Consider the following 25,513-nt stretch of genomic DNA (forward strand, 5'->3'; position numbering starts at 1 on the left):
AGAGCGGCTTACAAGCAATAATAAAAACAAGAAGAATGATTACAACTTAAAAACAAAAATAAAATGCAACATTAAAATAATGGAACATTAAAATATTAAAATGTAGCCTCATTGCAGGAGGAGAAGGAAAAGAAAAAAGAAAGAGAGGGAGGGAGGGAATCAAATTGGCTCCAAGCCAAAGGCTAGGCGGAACTAATAATAATAATAATAATTTTATGTATACCCCGCCCTCCCCAGCCACAGCCAGGCTCAGGGTGGCTAACACCAGTAAAAATTACAGTAAAAACATAATGGGGGGGGGGGACCAATTTAAAATACAGGTTAAAATGCAATTTCAATACAGCCTCATTTTAAAAGTAGCCCATAGATCACATAAGGGGAGGGAAACATAAGTGTCAGACTGAGTCCAAACCAAAGGCCAGGTGGAACAGCTCTGTCTTGCAGGCCATGAATATAAACCTGTGTTAAAGCATGTTTTCTCCCCTTGTTTCTTAATAGCATCTCTGTTTACAAAAGTAGCCAAGGCTCAAAGAAGGTGCGACTTCAGCATTTCTTTGCTCCTGAGAAATCTACTGTCATGAGCCTCGTGTACAAGAGTCACCATTTGTTTGCTGGGCTTGTCAATGGTAACATTGCCATCTACACAAAGCTGGAAGGTACAGAAATGATATCTAATGCCTTGAACGCCTTTGGAATCTTTTGCCAAAATCAGGATTTCGTTGTTTTGTTTTTCCTTTTGCTGAATATGTACTTGGAGCAATTTGAGCTGTCATTAAAAATAAAAATAAGTGTGTGGCTATAGCTTATCAGCAGATTGGATGCTGTGATGTGCTGGAACCTCCAAGTGGCTTGTCAATTGCTGCCACATATTCTTCCTTCTGTTAAGGAACGAGAAGAGAGGCTGTTGCAGGATGCCAGGAGGAGGCAGTGGAAGCGGGAGCAAAGGGTCGGCAAAGTGACCAGTGATGGTCCTTTCCTTGCCTGTTCTCTTGGCTTGCTTGCTTGCCCTGCACTGCCACTACCACCCTGCTTTTTATGGCTTAGTAGATAAATAGGTACCGCTCCGGCGGGAAGGTAAACGGCGTTTCCATGCGCTGCTCTGGTTCGCCAGAAGTGGCTTAGTCATGCTGGCCACATGACCCAGAAGCTGTACGCCGGCTCCCTCGGCCAGTAAAGCGAGGTGAGCGCCGCAACCCCAGGGTCAGCCACAACTGGACCTAATGGTCAGGGGTCCCTTTACCTTTACTGGAAAGGAAGCACCCCACAGCCCAGCTTCAGGGATGTCAGGGATGTGTATACCTGTGAAGAGATCCAAGATTTAGAACCTCAAAGCCAAAGTGAGAGCATTTGGGTCAAAATTAAGGGAGAGAAGAATAACAGTGACCTCATTGTGGGAGTTTACTATAGATCCCCAAGCCAAACGGAGGACATAGATGATGCCTTCCTGGAACAGATGGCCAAGCATGCAAAAGGAAGGGAGATAGTAGTAATGGGGGACTTCAATTACCCGGATATTTGTTGGATGTCAAACTCAGCCAAGAGCATAAGGTCAAACAGATTCCTCACTGGCCTTGCAGACAACTTCATTGTCCAGAAAGTGGGAGAAGCTACAAGAGGAACAGCCATTTTAGATCTGGTCCTAACCAATGTTGATGACCTGGTTAGTGGGGTAGAAGTGGAAGGATCATTAGGCGCGAGTGATCATGCTCTTCTGAAGTTTACTATACAGCGGAAAGGAGCAGCCAAGCATACTAGGACTCAATTTCTCGACTTTAAGAAAGCCGACTTCATAAAACTTAGGGAAGTGCTGGGTGAGATCCCATGGACAGTAATACTAAAAGGAAAGGGAGTTCATGATGGCTGGGAGTTTGTTAAGAGGGAGATAGTAAAAGCACAACTTCAGGCAATACCAATGAGACGGAAACATGGAAGGTGCCTAAAGAAGCCAGGGTGGCTATCTAAAGAACTTTTAACTGAGTTAAGATTAAAAAAGGATGTGTACAAAAAATGGAAAAGGGGGGAAACCACCAAAGAGGAATTCAAACAAATAGCCAGCACGTGTAGACACAAAGTCAGAAAAGCTAAAGCACAGAATGAACTCAGGCTTGCTAGAGAGGTTAAAAGCAACAAAAAAGGCTTTTATGGGTATGTTCGTAGCAAAAGGAAGAACAAAGAAACAGTGGGGTCACTCAGAGGAGAAGATGGTGAAATGCAAACAGGGGACACAGAAAGGGCTGAACTCCTCAATGCCTTCTTTGCCTCAGTCTTCTCCGATAAAGAAAACAATGCCCGACCTGAAGAATTTGGAGCAAATGATTCAGCAGAGGAAACACAGCCCAGAATAACTAAGGAGATAGTACAAGAATACTTGGCTAGTCTAGATGTATTCAAGTCTCCAGGGCCAGATGAACTGCATCCAAGAGTATTAAAAGAACTGGCAGATGTGATTTCAGAACCACTGGCAGTCATCTTTGAGAATTCCTGGAGAACAGGCGAAGTCCCGGCAGACTGGAGGAGGGCAAATGTTGTCCCTATTTTCAAAAAGGGGGAAAGAGAGGACCCAAATAATTACCGCCCAGTCAGTCTGACATCAATACCAGGGAAGATTCTGGAGCAGATCATTAAGCAAACAGTCTGTGAGCACCTGGAAAGGAATGCTGTGATCACCAATAGTCAGCATGGATTTCTGAAAAATAAGTCATGTCAGACTAACCTGATCTCGTTTTTTGACAGAATTACAAGCCTGGTAGATGAAGGGAACACAGTGGATGTAGCCTACCTTGATTTCAGCAAGGCATTTGACAAGGTGCCCCATGATATTCTTGTAAAGAAGCTGGTAAAATGCGGTCTTGACTATGCTACCACTCAGTGGATTTGTAACTGGCTGACTGACCGAACCCAAAGGGTGCTCATCAATGGTTCCTCTTCATCCTGGAGAAGAGTGACTAGTGGGGTGCCACAGGGTTCTGTCTTGGGCCCGGTCTTATTCAACATCTTTATCAACGACTTGGATGATGGACTCAAGGGCATCCTGATCAAATTTGCAGATGACACCAAACTGGGAGGGGTGGCTAACACCCCAGAGGACAGGAACACACTTCAAAACGACCTTGACAGATTAGAGAACTGGGCCAAAACAAACAAGATGAATTTTAACAGGGAGAAATGTAAAGTATTGCACTTGGGCAAAAAAAATGAGAGGCACAAATACAAGATGGGTGACACCTGGCTTGAGAGCAGTACATGTGAAAAGGATCTAGGAGTCTTGGTTGACCACAAACTTGACATGAGCCAACAGTGTGACGCGGCAGCTAAAAAAGCCAATGCAATTCTGGGCTGCATCAATAGGAGTATAGCATCTAGATCAAGGGAAGTAATAGTGCCACTGTATTCTGCTCTGGTCAGACCTCACCTGGAGTACTGTGTCCAGTTCTGGGCACCACAGTTCAAGAAGGACATTGACAAACTGGAACGTGTCCAGAGGAGGGCAACCAAAATGGTCAAAGGCCTGGAAACGATGCCTTATGAGGAACGGCTAAGGGAGCTGGGCATGTTTAGCCTGGAGAAGAGGAGGTTAAGGGGTGATATGATAGCCATGTTCAAATATATAAAAGGATGTCACATAGAGGAGGGAGAAAGGTTGTTTTCTGCTGCTCCAGAGAAGCGGACACGGAGCAATGGATCCAAACTACAAGAAAGAAGATTCCACCTAAACATTAGGAAGAACTTCCTGACAGTAAGAGCTGTTCGACAGTGGAATTTGCTGCCAAGGAGTGTGGTGGAGTCTCCTTCTTTGGAGGTCTTTAAGCAGAGGCTTGACAACCATATGTCAGGAGTGCTCTGATGGTGTTTCCTGCTTGGCAGGGGGTTGGACTCGATGGCCCTTGTGGTCTCTTCCAACTCTATGATTCTATGATTCTATGATTCTATGATTCTAGGCCAGATTTAGGTTTGATGAGGCCCTAAGCTACTGAAGGTAATGGGGCCCTTTATATGACCAGCAGTCCTTTGTCAACAACAAATTGTCACTGTTTTTCGTATTGAATACATGCTATATGGTAATTTATGGACCTAATAGGTATCGAAAGCCATTTGCACATGCAGAATGTAGGCACCCTGTATACAGAAATGAGCAAACCAGTGATATTTTAGGGAACAGGCTAGCAGGCAGGGCCCATTAATTACATCACAGGAGCCTACACAACACAAAACACTGTTGCTGTATGTAGGTTTTATTTTATTTGTTTTTTATCTTACATTTTGGAAATGTACATCCTGGATTTTTTTCCTTTAAATTTTATGGGGCCCGCCAAAAGAGTGGGGCCCTAAGCTATAGCTTGTTTAGCTTATACATAAATCCGGCACTGCAAAGCATCAAATATAAAAGTTATGGCTGTAGAGTGCCCCATTGTCCAACAGGAAGAGTTGGCAGCAATAGAACTGCTGGCCTCTGGCTGTAGCACATGCCCTAGAATGATTTGCTGGAATGCTACAGCTATGCATATATTAAACAGAGAGCTCAAAGTGCAACCCTTGCAGTGGCAGCCTCTCTTTAATATTTGTAGGCCTCTCTAACTTAGGCTGCTCTCTCTTAATTTAAAATCTGCTGTGATGATGGCACTTCTCTGTACCTAATAAAAAAGCATGCCCAGTCATATCAAGGTCCCGTTCCCCCCAGCAAGCATTTGTTTTCTTTCCCTTTTTGTAACCATGATCTTCGTACAAAGCTGTTTTTCCAATGATCCATTTTTGAAGTGCTGACCTATTTCGCTGGACATATAAATCAAGGCTGAAGAGTAATAGGACAGAGAATTTGAACCAGTAATGATTGGCACAAGTTGTTTATTAACAGGGAATCCGGAATGTACCACTTGAATAGTAAAACTTCAACTGTTCATTCAATTCAGCAAGAGTTCATGGTGTTGCAAATATAAATGAGGTAGAAAATGAAATGAAGCTACTTCGTTGGGTATATAATGTAGGGTAGTGTTCTTTCTTGAAAAACTATAGAGGAGTCTGTGCGATTATGCTGTATGATCATCTGTTTTTATGTTTCATGAAGAAATAATCTATCTGGGCTTTAGCCAAACATTAACTCTCTGCCCAACTATCTTGACAAGAACAAGCAACAAATCTTCCATGTTCAATGCAGAAATTATGCTTTTTATGCCACTGACACTCAGAAGTTAAGTCTAAAGTTAAGTTAAGTCTAAGTTTGATCCTGGAGTATTGATCCCACCATCTTTCTAAAGCCCTGCTTCTGTTCATCAAAGGCTTTGGCACTCAGCATAGGGAGGAAATTCTGCCCTAAGTGGAAAAATTAAATCTATGGAACCTTTTCAAAGGCAAACATTTTCTTTCATTGAAATCTCATTTTATATACCAGGAAAATTTTTTTTTAAAAAAATCCCAGCACAGAGTTTTCTAGGATGTTCCTACTAAAGGGTTATGATCCCAAAAAGTGTAGATGAGAACACATGCAGCCAAACATCCTTTGATAACTTTGATTAAAGTTAAGCAGCTAAGCCTATTCAAGAGACAAGTCGCTAAATAGTGGGTTGTTTCTTCTGTAGTGGGAACTTAGTGAAAAGCTCGTGGAAAGTTTTAGCTATACAACTGCTTCATAGGTGAAAACACAAATCAGTTCCAACCATTGGTGCAAGTTTTAAATCTCACTGCCCTGGCATTTAAAAAAATGTGGTCAGTAGTCACTATTCATGACAATGCGATGTACAAATGTTTATGCTTCATTGCACAACTCAATTAACAAGCCCTATTTGTGGGGTTGTTTTGGCAGTTCCTTTGAAATACCAGTGGTGGAGCTTGAGAGGAAAAGAGGGAAGCTATCAAACCAAAAGATGAATGTTAGTTTTAGCTAAATCAAAGCAGAAACGAGGCAAACTGGCAAGGGAAGGGGACGCATCATATTTAATTAAACCTAGTATATGACAAAAAAAATCATGAATGAATGTCAAAGAATTAACCTATATATTATTCGAGCCCCTTTTTTTCCTTGCCAGCTGTGAGTGTTTCGCAAAAGGAGCTGCCAAATGTTCAAAGGAAGGAAGGCCAATTAGTGGAGCAGTGCCATTCTCTAGAAAACCGAACATTAGGATTAGAGCTCCGGTGCACAGCAACAACTTGGGTATTTTCTTGTAATGCAAAGGCCCTTCTCTCTTTCTCCCACCCCTAGTGATTTCCGGGAGGAAATGCTCTCATGTTGCTTCCATCTTGACTTGGGTCCTACAATAGACCTTTTTTTCCCGGAATTCAAAGACCAGTATTGCAGTGGTTCCCAAACTCCACCCCACTATTGGTGCAGTTGTAAACTGCTGAGAGTCTTAGCGAACCACTTAATAATGAGCTTTTCGGCCTGTTGTAGCAATTGCAGTGTGTTGTATGTAGACCACTGTTTGAGAGGATTATAACACAGCTGGTTTGCATGCAAATGGTTCAATCCCCAGTATCTCCAAGTATGGGGAGAGAGATTGCCTGCCTGAAACCATGGGGAGCAACTGCCAGTCAGTGCAGACAATGCTAAGCTAAATAATAATAATAATAATAATAATAATAATAATAATAATAATAATAATAATTTATTATTTATACCCCGCTCGTCTGACTGGGTTTCCCCAGACACTCTGGGTGGCTTCCAACAAAACACTAAAATACAGTAACCTATTAAACATTAAAAGCTTCCCTAAATAGGGCTGCCTTCAGATGTCTTCTGAAAGTTTGGTAGTTATTTTTCTCTTTGACATCTGGTGGGAGGGCGTTCCACAGGGCGGGCGCCACTACCAAGAAGGCCCTATGCCTGGTTTCCTGTAACTTGGCTTCTCGCAGTGACGGAACCGCTAGAAGGTCCTCGGCACTGGACCTCAGTGTCCGGGCAGAATGATGGAGGTGGAGATGCTCCTTCAGGTATACTCGACCGAGGCCATTTAGGGCTTTAAAGGTCAGCAACAACACTTTGAATTGTGCTCGGCAACGTACTGGGAGCCAGTGTAGGTCTTTCAAGACCGGTGTTATATGGTCTCAACGGCCACTCCCAGTCACCAGTCTACCTGCTGCATTCTGGATTAGTTGTAGTTTCCGGGTCACCTTCAAAGGTAGCCCCACATAGAGCGCATTGCAGTAGTCCAAGCGAGAGATAACCAGAGCATGCACCACTCTGGCGAGACAGTCCGTGGGCAGGTAGGGTCTCAGCCTATGTACCAGATGGAGCTGATAAACAGCTGCCCTGGACGCAGAATTGACCTGTGCCTCCATGGACAGCTGTGAGTCCAGAATGACTCCGAGGCTGCGACCTGGTCCTTCAGGGGCACAGTTACCCCATTCAGGACCAGGGAATCCTCCACACCTGCCCGCCTCCTGTCCCCCAAAAACAGTATTTCTGTCTTGTCAGGATTCAACCTCAATCTGTTAGCCACCATCCATCCTCCAACCGCTTCCAGACACTCACACAGGACCTTCACCGCCTTCACTGGTTCCGATTTGAAAGAGAGGTAGAGCTGGGTATCATCCGCATACTGATGAACACCCAGCCCAAACCCCCTCATGATCTCTCGCAGCGGCTGCATGTAGATGTTGAAAAGCATGGGGGAGAGGACGGAACCCTGAGGCACCCCACAAGTGAGAGCCCAGGGGTGTGAACACTCATCCCCCACCACCACTTTCTGAACACGGCCCAGGAGGAAGGAGTGGAACCACTGTATGACAGTGCCCCCAATGATCTGACTCAGCATAAGGGAGCTTCCTGTGTTCCTTGCATGGTATTGCCATTGTTGTCTGTGGCTCAATGCCTTCGAGTTTTTTCCCCCTCCTGCCCAGCTGTGGTCTTTGGTCAAAGAGGTTTTTGAAGCAGTACAAAAACCTCACAAAACTTGTTTGAATAGAGGCTACACCAGGACAGGGGAAAGAAAAGAATAGAATGCATTCTGGGCAAGGAAGACTGCATCATATTATATATGAAAATAGATTGTCTCATGATCTCCCTGGGCATCCATTGACAGCCGCTTTTGTCTCTCTCTCTTGTCTCTTCTTGCTAAAGATGGAAGTTGGAACTCAGAACCTCAGAAAGTAGTAAAGTTGGGTGTCCTTCCAGTAAGAAGTCTCCTTGTCATGGAAGAAACCATCTGGGCTGCTTCTGGCGGACAAATTTTTATAATCAGTACCGAAACTCATACTGTAGAGGTAAACAAAACAAAACAAAACCCTTCCAATTATGCCTTTTTTTAAAAATGTTTCATATAGCCCTGTTTTCTACATGAACTGTGTACATTTCATTTCAGGTCAGCTTAACACCTGCAGAAAATATGGCAATCTGGTTTGTTCTCACCTCATCATAGCTCAGGCTATAAATGAGTCATTGCGCTTTAAGGGTGTCCAAGCAGAAAGCTTATTATGCTTGCTGTTCCTCTTGACAACAGTATAAACACTTAGGGAACAGAGACATGAACCATCCATGATTAAAGTACAGCTCCCATGTCTATCCTTCTTTGAATTTTGCACTTCTCACCTGCTGAGTGTGGATGAAGCACTAGCCATTAACTTTTTGTTAGTGGCCTCTCCACAGTTTGTCACCTTTGTATTTGGTACCTCTGTTGTCTTTGCCAAACCATAGCCCTGCTTTGGAGAACTCACCCTCTACCCCGGCCATCAGATACCTCAGGGCTTTTTTTAAAGCAAAGCTATGGCCTGTTTTTCAAACAACTTCAAATCCAGTAGAAATCTCTACTCTTCCCCCCCCCCCCGACAGTTTTAGATACGGCATTAAAACCACTTGACGTGTGTATGCTGTCCCTTCTGTCTTAACATTAAAAAAATCAAGCTTCAATTATACTTGCAGGGTGTTGGGAAGAACAGGAGGACAATATTATTAATATACAAAGAGTATCGTGGCTAGAGGTCCAGAACCCAACTGTGGCCTCAACCCTGCACTCTTGAGAATAGGGAAGAGAATTATGTAAAGCAGAAGTCGATTGAGACTGACAACTGCTGTCCTCAGCTGCCTACCTCTCTGTGAGCTGCTAACCCTTTCCATTCACCAGACCACTTCAGGTGCCAGCATCCTTGCCTGATGCCAAAGCACCCATCAAACAAATATGGCATGCATTGCCCTTAACAACATGCACACTCAAGATCAATTGCCAGTTAATAATATTGACAAAAGACTGCCTTCCCGGTCTGCAGCTTTAGCCACTCTCGTGTCCATAATGAATGCTGCTTAATGTCTTTCTCACATGTTAAATATTTTCAAGGCAAAAGAATAAGCCGAGATGCAGAGCCATCTCTGTGGCTTCCTGTCCATTGTTTGTTCCTTGCTGTGCATTTAGGACACTTGGAAGCCTCCTTTTGGAAGCCTTATCACAAGCAGAACTTAAATGAAGCTTTTTGGTCTAAGCTCTCTTGGAAGTGCATGCCAGTCTATAACATTGTGGTTATAATGTGTGTGTCTATGTGTTTTATTTAGCAATTGCAGTTCTGCCACCCTACCTCGCCCCAGTATGTTGTAGCTCTCAGAAGGGTATCTAAGTTATAGGGAATCTACAAGAGAGGGAATCCTCATTTTTCTTTTCTGCAAACAAAGACACTGTAATTCAAATGAGCTTGCAAGGGTGTCTCATAAGAAAGCATGGACACAAATATTCTGGCTGGAGTAGGAAGAAGCAAGCCCAGCTGCCCTGAACATGATAACACTTTGCTGTTTCTTGGACAGGGCAAACATCCACCTCCATTTTTGTGATTGCTGCAGAACTTTCACCAGTACCAGCTCCCAATGTCAATCTAGAAGTTATGGTAGTGCCCTAGCCAGAACGCGAGTCCAGGACTTATTCCTGGATGTTGCTATGCAAGCAGAGCAGTGCATAGAATTAGCATGCTAATACTGTTGCATTATTGAAATTCTATCAATTGTGAAGTGTTTGCCCTTCCAAAAGATGATGATGATAATACCCCACCCATCTGTCTGGGTTTCCCCAGCCACTCTGGGGGGCTCCCAACAGAATATTAAAAACACGATAAAACATCAAACATTAAAAACTTCCCTTCAGATGTCTTCTAAAAGTCAGATAGTTGTTTATTTCCTTGACATCTGATGGGAGGGCATTCCACAGGGTGGGCACCACTACTGAGAAGACCCTCTGCCTGGTTCCCTGCAACCTCACTTCTTGCAGTGAGGGAACTGCCAGAAGGCCCTCGGCTCTGGACCTCAGTGTCTGGGCTGAACGCTGGGGGTGGAGTCTCTCCTTCAGGTATACTGGACCGAGGCCATTTAGGGCTTTAAAGGTCAGCACCAACACTTTGAATTGTGTTCAGAAACATACTGGGAGCCAATGAAGGTCTTTCAGGACCGGTGTTATATGGTCTCAGCAGCCTCTCCCAGTCACCAGGCTAGTTGCCGCAAAAGAGAGTTGCTTAACAACTAGCGGATTTCACAAAAACATTATTGGGTTTTAGGGTGCCTTTGATTACTTGCCTCTCAGGCATGTTTCGCAAGGCTGCTTTCCCGCTTAACAAGCTGCTACTTCAGAATTGTCTCAGGTCCCATCTCGTAGGTGTCTGGTGCACAGAAAGCTCAGTGTTCGTGAAACGGATCTTCCTTTCAGTGTTCAGGGGAGAAAAGTGCCTCGGCGGAGATGTAAAACAATCCTACTGTTCAGTGTTTTTTGTGCGGATGAAATACATGACAACTTCATTTTAAAAACAAACAAAGCCATCTGAAATGCGCTAGATAAACAAGAAATACCCTGTGTTCCTTGGTAGGCTGCCTAAATGCTGCTCTTTCTCTCTTTCTCCCGAGTAGTTAAAAGTCAGTCACTTCTCCTGAACAATGGTGCCCATTATACAGAACTTGCTATGCCTGAGAAAGCACAGTTCAGTTTTTGGCACAGCTCTTTGGGCCTGAATCACAAAAGAGTTTGTACTGGGTGTAAGTGTGGGGGGGGGGAGAGAGAGAGAGATGCAAACTATGTGATGTGCTGTTGTAACAGTGGTGGGCCATCGCAGGCACCACTGTGTTGAAAGATTTGGCTGTGACTCTGAAAAATGTGTGATGGAGATCTAGCGTTGCCATAGAGTTGGAGCTTGAGAAAAGAAATACAGGCCTCCTTTGGAGAGGAGGAAATTGAAGATGCAATGGAGACCACCGGAAGAATGCTAGGGTGGATTCATTTTACTGAGAGCAGGAACGACTGCAATGCATTTTATCCCCCCCCCCCATTAGAGAGATGGGGAAATGGTTGGAGGGCAATTGCTGAACCTGAGCATGTTCTCATGTTTCTCTTCTGGAAGAGGACCATCACTAGAGCGTGAGACTCATAACCTCAGAGTTGTGGATTTGAGCCCCATGCTTGGCAAAAGATTTGTGCATTACAGGAGACTGGGGTTGGATGGCTCTCGCGATCTATTTCAGATCTATGATTCTACGAATCCCAATGGGTAGCAAACCATAGTACAGTGGTACATTGGTTTACAACCATAATCCATTCTGGAGGTCCGGTTGTAAACCAAAACAGGTTGTAACCCAAGGCGAGCTTTTGCCAGTGGGGCCTCCAAAAAAAAAATTAGGAAATCGGTTCTAAGTGCTCACTCTGAGTGCTCACTGGAAGGACAGATCCTGAAGCTGAGGCTCCAAGACTTTGGCCACCTCATGAGAAGAGAAGACTCCCTGGAAAAGACCCTGATGTTGGGAAAGATGGAGGGCACAAGGAGAAGGGGACGACAGAGGACGAGATGGTTGGACAGTGTTCTCAAAGCTACCAGCATGAGTTTGACCAAACTGCAGGAGGCAGTGGAAGACAGGAATGCCTGGCGTGCTCTGGTCCATGGGGTCACAAAGAGTCGGACATGACTAAATGACTAAACAACAACAACAATCCAAAAAAAGGGGCACGCACTTCCGGGCTTGACGTGGTTGTAATCCAAAACAGTTGCAAACCAAGGTACCACTGTACTGAATTGCACTTGTTGTTGTTTCTCCCCTGGCAGAGGAAACAGTAGGGCACTATGGTAGCTTTGGGTGTCTTTGCTCTGAAAGGAGAAAAAGAGTACAACTTCACACACAGAAGTAATGGCAAAATGGAAGAGAGAGAGACTGGGAAGAGGTTGGGTGACTGACATTAATCTGCAAGGCTGGCCTTCAAGGGGATACCCATTGTTTCTCCAGTCGGTGCTTTTGGCACAGCTTCTAGTTAGTTGCTGTTTTGTTTTGTTTTTTGTTTTTAAATGACGACTATTTGGTAATGTAGTAATGATACTCTTTAGGTATAAATCCTGGAAACTGGCTGTTAGTTTCTGCGGCCGCTTGGATTCAAGATTGGTACCAACTGAGAGATGGTGTTCAGCACTGTTTCTTTCTGTCTTAGTAGCACTATTTGTTGATGTGCATGTGCTATTTTTTATGTTGTACTGTATGAACTGGTGAATTGCTTTTAAAAGGTCTTTGGAACTCTGGTCTGAATGGTATGCATAGCTGAAATGGTGCACGTCATCCTATACTATTTGGGAAAGGGTAACTTCTTTTTTAAAATATTGACATCTTTTTTTCCAAATAGCACAGTTCCTTTCAATAAACGTGTGCTAATGATAACCTAGGAAATAGGTTAATATTCCCACAGTTATCTGCCTCCTGAGAGATACTGTGAGGTAGGAGTGCATTAAACCTACTTTGCAGCAATTGCACTAGCTGCCTGTCAGCTTCTGGGCCACATAGAAGCAACTGGTGCTTAATTTTTTTAACACCTCAAGGCCTGAAACATGCACACACCTTGGAGACCCATGTTCTCTGTATGATCAATCACTGTTTAATTGACAGTCTTGCTCTGCAACAGGAGGGCACCAGGTGCAAGGAACAGGGCTTAGCTCTACAGCATTGGAGCAATAACAGTACTCTTCTCGGTGAGCCCACAGCTGCTTCCTTCTGCGTACAATATAAAATCTTCCTATTTCTAAGGGCGCTTGATTGTTGGGTTTTAATTCTTTGATTTGCATTTGCAGGTTTTTCATTGCTTATTTTGCGTTAATACATCTTATCTTGAGTTAATGTTTTGAAGGAATCTGCTCTGAGTATAGGAAAAGTACATTGCACCCTTTAAAATATATATATTTTCAATGCCTACTTTCAATGTCTACTTTAAGCTGCTTTCATAGTTAGTGTTTTGTGTGTGTACTTTTGAGTTTGTCAGTACTTATTTCTCAGTAGATATGCGTAGGGAATGCACTCTAAATAGCACCGAGTTCAGTGGGACTTCCAAGTGTGTAAGATTGCAGATTTAATGTGTTAGTAAAAACAGCCTACTTGGCTTTGAGTTTTATTTATGCGTTCCCATTTTATTTTGATCAGTTTCACGGCTGTTACTTTTTAAAAACCTACGAAGCACAGCATGCAAGTGATATAAAACTTTTAAATTAGTGTTGCATTTACTTGATTCTCTTCTGAGTATTTTTATCTTCTTTTCAAAGAGGCACCTAGCAACTTCTTTCCTCCTCCTCCCACTGGAAAATCAGCTTTGAAATTACTAATATTCATAATGTTCTCTAATATATCTTAATCATAAAGAAAGCAATAGTGCTGCATGGTGTCACATACAGTGGTGCCCCGCAAGACGAATGCCTCGCAAGACGAAAAACGCGCAAGACGAAAGGGTTTTTCGGTTTTTGCGTTGCTTCGCAAGACGATTTTCCCTATGGGCTTGCTTCGCAAGACGAAAACGTCTTGCGAGTTTGTTCGCTTTTTTCTTAAAGCCGCTTGAAGAGGCGCAGTTGCGACGGACCGTGCTTCGCAAGACGAAAAACATCGCAAGACGAAAAGACTCGTGGAACGAATTAATTTCGTCTTGCGAGGCACCACTGTAATGATATGTATCGCAGCAACCAATGATCCTCAAATAACCCACTTGGAAAGATTTGATTTATTCCTAATATCATTTGTATTTTTTCCTGTACAGCTCAATTTTTCACCCACCTTTTAACTCAGAGTTCAGTTAAAAAAAAATGCTGTTAATAATTGCCTTTCGTAACTTTAGATTTAAAAACAATATTGTGGATCCTGGCTGAACTGAACTTTCTCATGATTGATGTGAGTCAATTGATTTGACAAAATTAACACAATCTTTCTTGGCCATATATTCCCTCCCCCCCCTTCCCGGTCTTGTTCTTTCCTTGAGTAATGCCATCTGTTCCCATATATCTGAAGGAGAGGATTCAGAACTGTGTTTTTGCAGAATAATATAACTGGAACTGTCACAATTTATCCTTTTATCAAGAGGCATCTGCAACATAAGCTATTTTGCTTATCTGAATGAGTTCAGAATATCTTCAAATAGAACATATTACATGCAGATATTTGAACCGATATGTCGACATTCCTTGTCTAGGGTGGGCTGAAATCTGTGAAGTTTAATGGAACAAGACTATTCTCTCTATAACTTGTTAAAATCCCTAGGGTGAACAGAGTTCAGATCCATCATTGTTCCAGGATTCTGTCATCCAATTGGTTCCACTCTGGTTAAATTTTGAGGAAATCTGGATTTTCGAATGCCAGGGTGAACAACAGTCAGTTGTTGTGGGTGTAAAGGAGAAGACCTATTCTGTAAAGGCCCCATCGCTCTGGGACACATTACCAACTATTCTCTGACAAGTCCCACTCCTTGAAGACCTACTTTTTTTTTCTTGATTACTCTTTTCCTTCTATTGTTGAGTTTGGTGATTGATATGTTCTGTGGGTTGTAGCTGTGTCGCTCAGCTGGTGACAAGGCTTCTGCCAATCGAACAGGGAGGCAAGCGGTTTTTGGCACCCCTCTCAAATCTGCTGCCCCCTACTGCCCAAAAAATCCTGCTCGCAGGGGAGGATTTGAGGACCTTCCAGTGCTTATTTAAGGAAATTGCAAAGACACCAAGAGGAAGGAAAAAGTTTTGAAATTTGCTGCTCTGCTGACAGTAGCCTTACTGTCAACAGAGTGACACCTTAGGACACACCCTTGTATTTTGGAGTTGGGTGCTGTTGTTTTTCTTCTATAATGGGAACATCTGAATCCCAGTGTTAAAATACAGTTTCAATAAAATACAGCATTTGGAGTTTCCTGATGATCATGAGTTTTCCAGCCATACATGTATGTTGTGGGAACAAGAGAGAGAGTTTAATTCTTGACACAGCTTACAGTGGGTACCTGGTTTGCCCTGAGAAAACAACCAACCTTTAATTGTTTTCATTATGGTAACCTGTCCTGGAACTTTAGGGTGAAGAGCAGGCTAATCATCATCAATGAGAACTGTAGATTGCAGGTGTTTTTTGTTCTGCTATGTTACTTTGAGTTACTTCTTTCTATTACTCAGTGCCACTTTGAAGCCCATCAAGAGGAAGGGATGGTGATTTCTCATATGGCTGTCGCAGGAGTTGGGATCTGGATTGCCTTCACATCGGGATCTACGCTTCGCCTTTTCCACACCGAAACCCTTAAGCATCTCCAAGATGTGAATGTCGCTACCCTGGTTCACAATATGTTGTCAGGTACCAGTGTTATATACATTTATTTAAGGGTGTCCGCTTTGTTCAGGTTGTGGAACTTTTTGAGTGTTCCAGTGCTTCACAGGCATGGCAGCTAAATAGGAAATTTGCATAATCAAAATATGTAAGTCACAATAACTTTTTTTTGGGGGGGGGTAAACATAATTGCATAGTATTCCAGATTTCTGTCCAAACAGTGGTACCTCGGGTTAAGAACTTAATTCGTTCTGGAGGTCCGTTCTTAACCTGAAACTGTTCTTAACCTGAAGCACCACTTTAGCTAATGGGGCCTCTCGCTGCTGCCGCGCCACTGCCGCGCAATTTCTGTTCTCATCCTGAAGCAAAGTTCTTAACCCGAGGTACTATTTCTGGGTTAGCGGAGTCTATAACCTGAAGCATCTGTAACCCGAGGTACCACTGTATCTTGCATAGCTTTTTTTTTTTAAAAAAATGTGCACAGCTTCAAAGTTGGTATTTGAAGATGAAAAGCCATTTTTATGTCTGCCTGGACACTGTTATACTTGTTTTTAAGCAATTGCTTATATTTAAGATGTGCCTATAACTATGAAGCAAGCTGTAGAAGAAGTCACCCCAATATCTTTGCCCAAAATGTGGTTACTAAGCACTTTAAGGTAAAGGTAAAGGATCCCTGGACAGTTAAGTCCAGCCAAATTCAACTTTGGGCTGTAGCACTCAGCTCCGCTTTCAGGCTGAGGGAGCCAGTGTTTGTCCATAGACAGCTTTCCAGGTCATGTGGCCAGCATGACTAAACCGCTTCTGGCACAATGGAACACCGGGATGGAAGCCAGACCGCACGGAAATGCTGTTTACCTTCCCAGCCACACCAGTACAGTGGTACCTCGGGTTAAGAACTTAATTTGTTCTGGAGGTCCGTTTCTTAACCTGAGGCACCACTTTAGCTAATGGGGCTTTCCGCTGCCGCCGCGCCACTGCACGATTTCTGTTCTCATCCTGAAGCAAAGTTCTTAACCTGAGGTACTATTTCTGGGTTAGCGGAGTCTGTAACCTGAAGCGTCTGTAACCTGAAGCATCTGTAACCCGAGGTACCACTGTACCTATTTATCTACTCGCATTGGCGTGCTTTCGGACTGCTAGGTTGGCAGAAGCTGGGACAGAGCAATGGGAGCTCACTCCATCGCAGGGATTCGAACCGCCAACCTTCCAATCGGCAAGCCCAAGAGGCTCAGTGGTTTAGACCACAGTGCCACCTGCATCTCTACTACGCCCAATTTATGATTGTTAGATGGTTATGGCCCTTCCCCCTACCCCTTTTAACAAAACTCAATCTTTAGGGGAAGACAGGTTATAGCCGAGAGTTTAGACTAAATGTGATCCACCTGGAGAAGGAACTGGCAAACCACTCCAGTATTTTGCCAAGAAAACTCCATGGACATGAAAAAGGAGAAGCTTTGAGAAGAAAGTGAGAGTTTCCAAGGCATGCTCTGGTTCATGGCATCACGGAGAGTCGAACACGACTAAGACGACTAAACAACAACAAGGTGTTGTTTTTAATAGGGTTACTTGTTTAATTGATTTTTTAATATTTCTATTTATATTGTGTGTTTTAGTTGTATCCATTTTAATTTATGCTGTGAGAAACCCTAAGTCCTGCCATGGGAGGAAGGTGGGAGATATATAAATAGAATGATCTGGAAACAGACAGACATTTTCAAAACAATTCCTGAGTGTGTCCTTTTCCTGTAAACGTGAGAGTAGGTAGTAGGGAGTTGGGTGTGGATTTTGCTCTTAACTAGTCTCAAATATAGTAAAATATCCCCATCCACTGCCAGCCCTTCTGTCTCACCTACACTTTTATTAGCTCCAAAAGTGCCCTGTGTTTTGAGTTTAATAAAGCTATGTTTGGTGTCCACCCCCAGTTTTTCTAATAGCCATGTCTAACTTTGTTTCATACTCACACATAAGCTTGTCCTGAGTTCAGAAAGGGTTTCCATTCAGTTTGCTACCATTGTGGGAAAAGAATCAATGTTTTGTAGTGTTAGGGGCAAACTGTATTCCCCCCTCCCCCCCCCCTTCTACGCTTGGTAGTAACTATGTTGTGTGTTTTTAATGGAGGGAGAAAAAGCTAACTGGAAAATATTTAGTCTTAGCTGCAATTGCCATGGAAATAAAACAAGATGATGTAAACTGTGCTTTTCTGTTGAAGAGCTTGAGTTAATTATATATGTGTGTGTGTGCCCTGGTGTCATTTCAGCTGCTTTTATTTTATCTGAAGAATTTTTCCTGTCCTTATAAGCGAACAGCCAAAGTTTCAATAGAGTTCTTAGAATTGTGATTGATGCTTGAGACAAATGTGTTATACTTGAGAAAAGGAATCATTTTAACATTTAAAATGAGTACACTGGGTATCGCTTTTTTGCATCGGCGTTTATTGCTCTGTCAGGGATCCTATGTACATGATATTTTTGTACATAATGTTTTATTTGCTAATGCTGAGTTATGACTGGGACTACTTTAGCAGAAGATCAATTTCATAAAGCAACAGGATAATGATGTGCGTGTATGCGCAAACACACAGAGAGTTTCATGCTGAAAATGAAAGTGCGGAAGGAAAACTTCTGAGAACGAAATCCTTTTAAAGAATTTACAGAAAATATTTTGGGGGTGGGGGGCACAAAACTGATGTCAGGATAAATCAATACTTTGAGTCAGATTGTAGCAACACTGTAAACCCAAAATAACCAGCTGCCTGGTGATTCATTTTCATATTCCTTCTCTTTTACTTTAGACAATTTATATCTGAAATAATCATTGTGCCGTTAATGGGCTTGTTGGTTATAACTTACCTTGAGGAAAGGGGGCAAAGAAAGAAACAGGCTGAAAACAAGGCCTCTTAATTGTGCCCCTCCAGCTTTCTGCACTGAAATGGTTTTTCTAGTAGCACGCCTTTTTTTGTTTTTAATTAAAAAAAACACCTCCTATATTGCAGGCCGATATTCCATTTTTCTTTTATGGGTCCCACATCCCCTTATATTACGACCATCATATTAAAGTCTGCCTGAAAGGCTTCTAAATTAAAACTCTTGTTCCTTCAATACTCTGTTGCTGTACTGAACACCCAGAGGGGAGGGAAGCTGTTGCTAGGTAGCAGCAGGCGGGCACTGCTTGACATGTATGTGTCATGGACCGCACTTTAAAAATTCCTGCGCTAGAACAGTGCAGAAATCGGATTTCTCCTATAGCCTCATCTTGCAGGGATGGGGAGGGAAAAAACTACCCGTCCTATTAACAGGCTAGTGTTATAAATGTATATTGCTCACTTTGAGAAATAGATGGCTGTTATGTGTTGGAACGGTAAGATTTAGCGGTGATACTCATCTTCTATAGTTGTGTTGTTGTTGTTGTTTAGTCGTGTCTGACTCTTCGTGACCCCATGGACCAGAGCACGCCAGGCACTCCTGTCTTCCACTGCCTCCCGCAGTTTGGTCAAACTCATGCTGGTAGCTTCGAGAACACTATCCAACCATCTCGTCCTCTGTCGTCCCTTCTTCTTGTGCCCTCCATCTTTCCCAACATCAGGGTCTTTTCCAGGGAGTCTTCTCTTCTCATGAGGTGGCCAAAGTATTGGAGCCTCAGCTTCACGATCTGTCCTTCCAGTGAGCACTCAGGGCTGATTTCCTTCAGAATGGATAGGTTTGTTCTTCTTGCAGTCCATGGGACTCTCAAGAGTCTCCTCCAGCACCATAATTCAAAAGCATCAATTCTTCGGTGATCAGCCTTCTTTACGGTCCAGCTCTCACTTCCATACATCACTACTGGGAAAACCATAGCTTTTACTATAGTTGTAGTCTGTATTAAAAAGCAGCAAGATTTCTCTCAATTCTTCCAAAGAGTTTAAACCTTCTATAAAGGGGTGTGGAGAAACCCTTTGCATTATTCTCTTCTGGGAGTCTTCATACCACTGGTGGGCATGTCTAGAAGCAAAAGTTGGAGGAGCAGTCAATGTGATTCTTGCCTTTTGTATAGGAAACCTCATTCCTCCATAGGTTCCTACACATCACCGCAGAAAACCCAGTTTTTCTGCCTGGACACTGAGGTCCAGCGCCAAGGGCCTTCTGGCAGTTCCCTCACTGCGAGAAGCGAAGTTACAGGGAACCAGGCAGAGGGCCTTCTTGGTAGTGGCACCTGCCCTGTGGAACGCCCTCCCATCAGATGTCAAAGAAATAAACAACTACCTGACTTTTAGAAGACATCTGAAGGCAGCCCTGTTTAGGGAAGCTTTTAATATTTGTTCAATTACTGTATATTAATATATTTTGCTGGAAGCCGTCCAGAGTGGCTGGGGAAACCCAGCCAGATGGGTGGGGTACAAATAAATTATTATTCATTAAATCAATCAATCAATCAATCAATCAAACAAACAAACAAAGTCATTAGTGCAGTTCAAGGCCATGTTCCAGCCAGGCAAAAACACTCCAGGAAGGGAACAAAGGAGAGCTGGTGAGGGCAGTGTGGTGTGTGGCCTGGGGAAGAGTCCCAAAAGCCAAGATGGAGAGGCCTTGGGCCTGGCACTTCCCAGTCCTACTCTATAGGGGATGTCTGATGGGATTAAGAAGATCCAGCTTTGTATTTTTAGGTGAGAACCCATGTTAAAATAAACTTAGTCGTTCCGGTTTGGTCAGTCGCTTCTCCCTCTGAACGCCTGAGCAGGGTCAATAACGCAAAACAGGTGCTTCAAAGTAATCTTAAGTCCGCGCATTGCTCCTAATGTGATACTTGCATTCGTTTTATCCACATGCCTTTCCTGTTCACATAGAAAGGAGATTTGATTTTACAATTTTTGCATTCAAAGGAGCACTAGGGAAAGGAGAGCCAACTCTTCTTCCCTCTCCCACTTTACTCTGCTTTGCTATGTTGCTTTGACCAATTTCCTCTGAACTGGACTCCTTTCCAGTTTCTGAACTGGGGCGAGAAGGAACTGTTTGAAGCAAGGGGTGGCTAATCTTGAGGCCCTCCGGATGTTGTTGGACTTACAATTCCCATCAGCAACAGGTGGTAGCAGTTAATCCAACAACATCTGGAGGGCCTCAGAATAAACCACCCTTGACCTAAAGCAACAAGGCTACTGCAGGAAGGTTGAGGGAGATGGTAGATTTTGCTCTCTCCTACTGGCATGTTCATTTTCACTGAAAATTTGAGAACCCACTCCGTCCCTGTGTTTCTATGTGAGCAGGGCAAACAGTTGCCTCATCAGGTTAGTTTAGCTCTCTGTGCAAGTGGCGGCATGCTCTGTTTCACTAGCACAGTGTTTCACGAACTTGGGTCTCCAGCTGTTTTTGGACTACAGTTCCTATCATCCCTGACCGCTGATCTTGCTAGCTAGGGATGAAGGGAATTGTAGTCCAAAAACAGCTGGAGACCCAAGTTTGGAAGAGACTGCGCTCATCAGATTATCTGTTTAGTAATATATTTGTAAACCTCCAGCTAGTGTAGCCAACAGGCTAAAAATTATAGCTGTAAACGTGTCACCAATATCTTCCTATATTGTGAGAGAAACATGCAGCGGCAGTGTCTGTGAGCTTAGTTTTGTATTGTCGTAAATGCCTGTTGCTCTGCAGGGGGAGAATATTTCCTTGAGGTAGCATCTGGCAAAAGCAAACCTGTGCCCAGGGGTGGAGTGTGATGGCTTTTAGCATCTAAATGAGTGAATGGAAAATTTTAAAATAACCTATACAGCTTCGTTTTGCTTTTGTGCAACAGGGTGAATGGTGGGTTAGAACCTCCTTTCTGCCTAATTTCCTCTAAACTAAAGTTCTAAAGCAAGAGATCCTTAAACTGTAACAGATTCTTACTACTCTCTTGGGGAAACACCAAAGGAAGGGGGCATGCAGTCACGTAAACCTGGCCGTGGTATACTTGAGTTTCTTTATTCATCACACCTGTGCCCTTGCTCTTCCTTCAAATAATTACACACTGGCTTACAAATGGATTCCAGGTGGCTTCTCAGCCAGGCAATTTACAGGGTGAGACCTGCTTAACTCCAGCCATACCACAGAATCATCATTTTCTTTCGGACAATTCCTTGGGCTCTAGTGCTCTTGAGTTGACATAATTTTACATATAACTCGGCAACCCTACCCCATTTCTCCTTGAATAACTGGAACAATTTCATGAATTTTAGTTTGAGCTGCCATTTATCCTCAGCTGAGCTGCAGATAGCAAGGTGCACCAGTGTGGAGTTTTAAGATATTCAGAAGAATCAGGGATGCTTAACTATATTTTTTGAAACAGTAAATCTTACTCCTTTTCACTCATGCCTGTTGCACTGATCTGAACAGCCCAAGTTTAATCATAAGGATTTTGTTATAAAGCCCATGTTGCCATGAACTCTGGGCTTTTTACATTTCAATGTAATTTTTTATTATTCAGTAAATGGTATTTTTATTCATTATGTCATATCCTGATGCTAACATTTCCCCCAGTGCTTACATTGGATTTCATAAAACATAATCCTTTCAGAACAATTCCGCTGACTGAAGAAATTCTTGATTTGTTCCTTTAACAACTGATGACAGCTTAGCTATGTAACAAAGCAATTTCCATTATTTACCTTGTTGTGTGACATGTGTTTCCTGCAAACTGAAGAGGGACAGGAAAGTGTACCATTTCCTCAGGAGAGGGAGAGTAGGGTAACAAAAACATCATTGCAATAGGTCCTAACTCTGCCAGAAGATTAAAATGCCTTCATTAATGGAAGAATGACTAAATAGGAGGGTGGATTTTGGACAGTTATAAAACGTACAGACATGTAGCCTAGGTGATTTGCAAAGTCCAAGAGTTTCCTTCAGTGAGAAGAATCAAACAGCAAGAACAATTTGGAAGTGCCCTAAGATTGTCCTTCAAATACTTTTTGGAACTAGGCTGATACTGTGCAGTTCACTCTCTAAGATTATCACTGAAGGAAAAGTTCAACTTTAAACCTTTGTTGTTGTTGTTGTTTAGTCGTTTAGTCGTGTCCGACTCTTCATGACCCCATGGACCAGAGCACGCCAGGCACTCCTGTCTTCCACTGCCTCCCGCAGTTTGGTCAAACTCATGATGGTAGCTTTGAGAACACTGTCCAGCCATCTCGTCCTCTGTCGTCCCCTTCTCCTTGTGCCCTCACTCTTTCCCAACATCAGGGTCTTTTCCAGGGAGTCTTCTCCTCTCATGAGGTGGCCAAAGTATTGGAGCCTCAGCTTCACGATCTGTCCTTCCAGTGAGCACTCAGGGCTGATTTCCTTAAGAATGGAGAGGTTTGATCTTCTTGCAGTCCATGGGACTCTCAAGAGTCTCCTCCAGCACCATAATTCAAAAGCATCAATTCTTCGGTGATCAGCCTTCTTTATGGTCCAGCTCTCACTTCCATACATCACTACTGGGAAAACCATAGCTTTAACTATACATGACAAGGCAGTGATCCACGAAGGAGACTTTAAACCTAGGTGTCAATAAATGGCATGCCAGGTGATGCAGCACAGTAGCTTACGCAGTGCGTTGGGCAGAAGAGCCTGATTCAGATTTCTGTCAATTTCATTGTTGACATTTCTGCAGTTCTGGTTGTCTGTAAGGATTCTTGTTGCAGATCTGGTATTGTAAAGGGTTACTGAGATGATGCATGTGAAGCACTTTGAATAATTGATTAGCGTTCAGTTTATCTGTAAAAATTATAGGAGCAAAGGTGTGCTTTTTATATAGCTCTAAGTGACAGAATGGCCCAGTTTTTCAAAATTCCAAATTGAGATCGTGTATGTGCATAGTTGTGACCATGTCCACCTTTATGCCAATGGACCTGCTGAGTAAAAAATTACATTCTTATCCTCTTGATATTAGCTACATTAGTTGATGCAATGTAACATGAATAATTTGTTGTAGGGTTGCGTTTTACAACAATTATTAATTGTCCGAGTCCTGTGTTGGATAAATTTATCCCAAAGGGAGCTCATTATGAGCTGTTGATGATCATAAACTGAATTGATCAGGAACCATTTTTGAGAAATGCAAATAGAACAATAATTTGAAAAGCTTCTTACTATCTGACCATATGCGCTTAATATGGAGAAGTACAGACAAATCATGTTGCACATCTACCATCCTATGATGATTTTATATTGTGTTAGAAGTTCACATCCCCCAACAGGTGTTTCCTCATTTCCCAGTTGTTCCATTGCTTCAAGAACAGAGGATTTCCGTTTGACCTCACCTCCGATTGTTTATTTCCTTCTGCATTCAAGATGTTAGATTCCTGGATAATCACTTGCAATCTTCACATGTGGAAACAATGTTTTTTCAGTGGTGCAAGCCAGCACTTAGACATTTCTGAAGCACTGCTGTGCCATGCTGGGACTCTGTTCTTGCCCTGTCTCCATCATGTTAATGCTGTCAAAATGCTGAAGAATAGGACGTAACATATCCACACATGTTTTCAAAACACTGTAGGCAGATGACAAACAACCAAAAGATGATTTTTTGTATAACTGGTTTCTGTGTGTGTGTGTGTTTTGTTACTGGAAGCTGGTAAAGCACACCTTTCACACTTCTCTGTGTAGATACAGGTAGGTAGCCACGCTGGTCTGCTGTAGTCGAAACAAATGCACACGAAAGCTCATACCAATAACAAACTTAGTTGGTCTCTAAGGTGCTACTGGAAGGAATTATTTTTTTTTTACTTCTCTATGTAGTTGTTGCAACTTCATTCCCACCAAAAACATTCTGCAAGGATTTCTTGTAGCCACCACATCCTCTGCCCCATTTTGTAAGGGAGACATTTGCCATGTCAACCCTAATAAGTCATAAAAAGGAAAAGGTAAAGGGACCCCTGACCGTTAGGTCCAGTCGTGGCCGACTCTGGGGTTGCGGTGCTCATCTCGCTTTATTGGCCGAGGGAGCTGGTGTACAGCTTCCGGGTCATGTGGCCAGCATGACTAAGCCGCTTCTGGCGAACCAGAGCAGCGCACGGAAACGCCGTTTACCTTCCTGCTGGAGCGGTACCTATTTATCTACTTGCACTTTGACGTGCTTTCAAACTGCTAGGTTGGCAGGAGCAGGGACTGAGCAACGGGAGCTCACCCCATTGGGGGGATTTGAACCGCCAACCTTCTGATCAACAAGTCCTAGGCTCTGTGGTTTAACCCACAGCACCACCCACGTCCCTAATAAGTCATAAGAAGAGCCCAGTTGCATGAGACCAAAGGCCCATGCAGTCCAGCATTCTTTTCTCACAGTGGCTGGGCAGAAGCCTATAAGAAGCCCATAAGCAGAATCCCCACCAATCGGTACTTGACAATGATGCTAGATCATAGCCGTCTTGGGTAGTAGCCATTGAGAGCCTTGTCCTCCATGAGCCTTTCCCATCCTATCATGCAATACAACCAGATTCAGCACTTTGGCCATGGCTCAGGTGGAATAATTGTGTGACCAGGTAATTTATTTCCTAGTATCACTTGTACAATTGTTTGGCTTCCTTGAGGTGGTCAAAAGGGTCGTGCAGTAGCATTTAATTTTATAACAAAGCAGCTCACTGGCAGTAAAAGTAGGAGCTATGAAGTTTGCTTTGAAAACGAACGGTTTGGCATCCTAGCTACCATCGCTATGTTGGGGCGGGTAATACGGAGCAAGTCACCAGTAACTGACAAGCTGTCAGTGATGTTAACTCCTTATTCAGAAAAACAGAGCAGTGTAGGCCTAGTGAGCACAGCAACTGTTCCCAGTAGATCTTGCCCCATGAGGCAGTTTCAAGGACTAAAATTCCCCGCCTCCCCTCAGCTTTCTTCCTCCCCCAATTCCTTCCCAAGCAATCTGAGGTTCCTTCTTCTCACCTGTCTCTGCCCCACCCACTGAGAGCCAGTGTGGTGTAGTGGTTAAGAGTGGTGGACTCGTAATCTGGTGAACCGGGTTCGCGTCTCCGCTCCTCCACATGCAGCTGCTGGGTGACCTTGGGCTAGTCACACTTCTTTGAAGTCTCTCAGCCCCACTCACCACACAGAGTGT

General features: G+C 43.3%; 1 protein-coding gene across 1 annotated transcript in view; it reads left to right on the top strand.

The window, feature by feature from the left end:
• ARHGEF10 (Rho guanine nucleotide exchange factor 10) overlaps positions 1-25,513 on the top strand; it is a 101,621-nt gene that overhangs the window by 66,748 nt on the left and 9,360 nt on the right. Inside the window, exons 25-27 of the mRNA XM_053380813.1 lie at positions 499-656; positions 8,051-8,193; positions 15,334-15,508. Of these exons, the coding sequence (XP_053236788.1) occupies positions 499-656; positions 8,051-8,193; positions 15,334-15,508 (476 nt within the window). The remainder of the gene's footprint in view (positions 1-498; positions 657-8,050; positions 8,194-15,333; positions 15,509-25,513) is intronic.

Source organism: Podarcis raffonei, chromosome 3 (genome assembly GCF_027172205.1).
Source record: "Podarcis raffonei isolate rPodRaf1 chromosome 3, rPodRaf1.pri, whole genome shotgun sequence".
NCBI classification, from domain to species: Eukaryota; Metazoa; Chordata; class Lepidosauria; order Squamata; family Lacertidae; genus Podarcis; species Podarcis raffonei.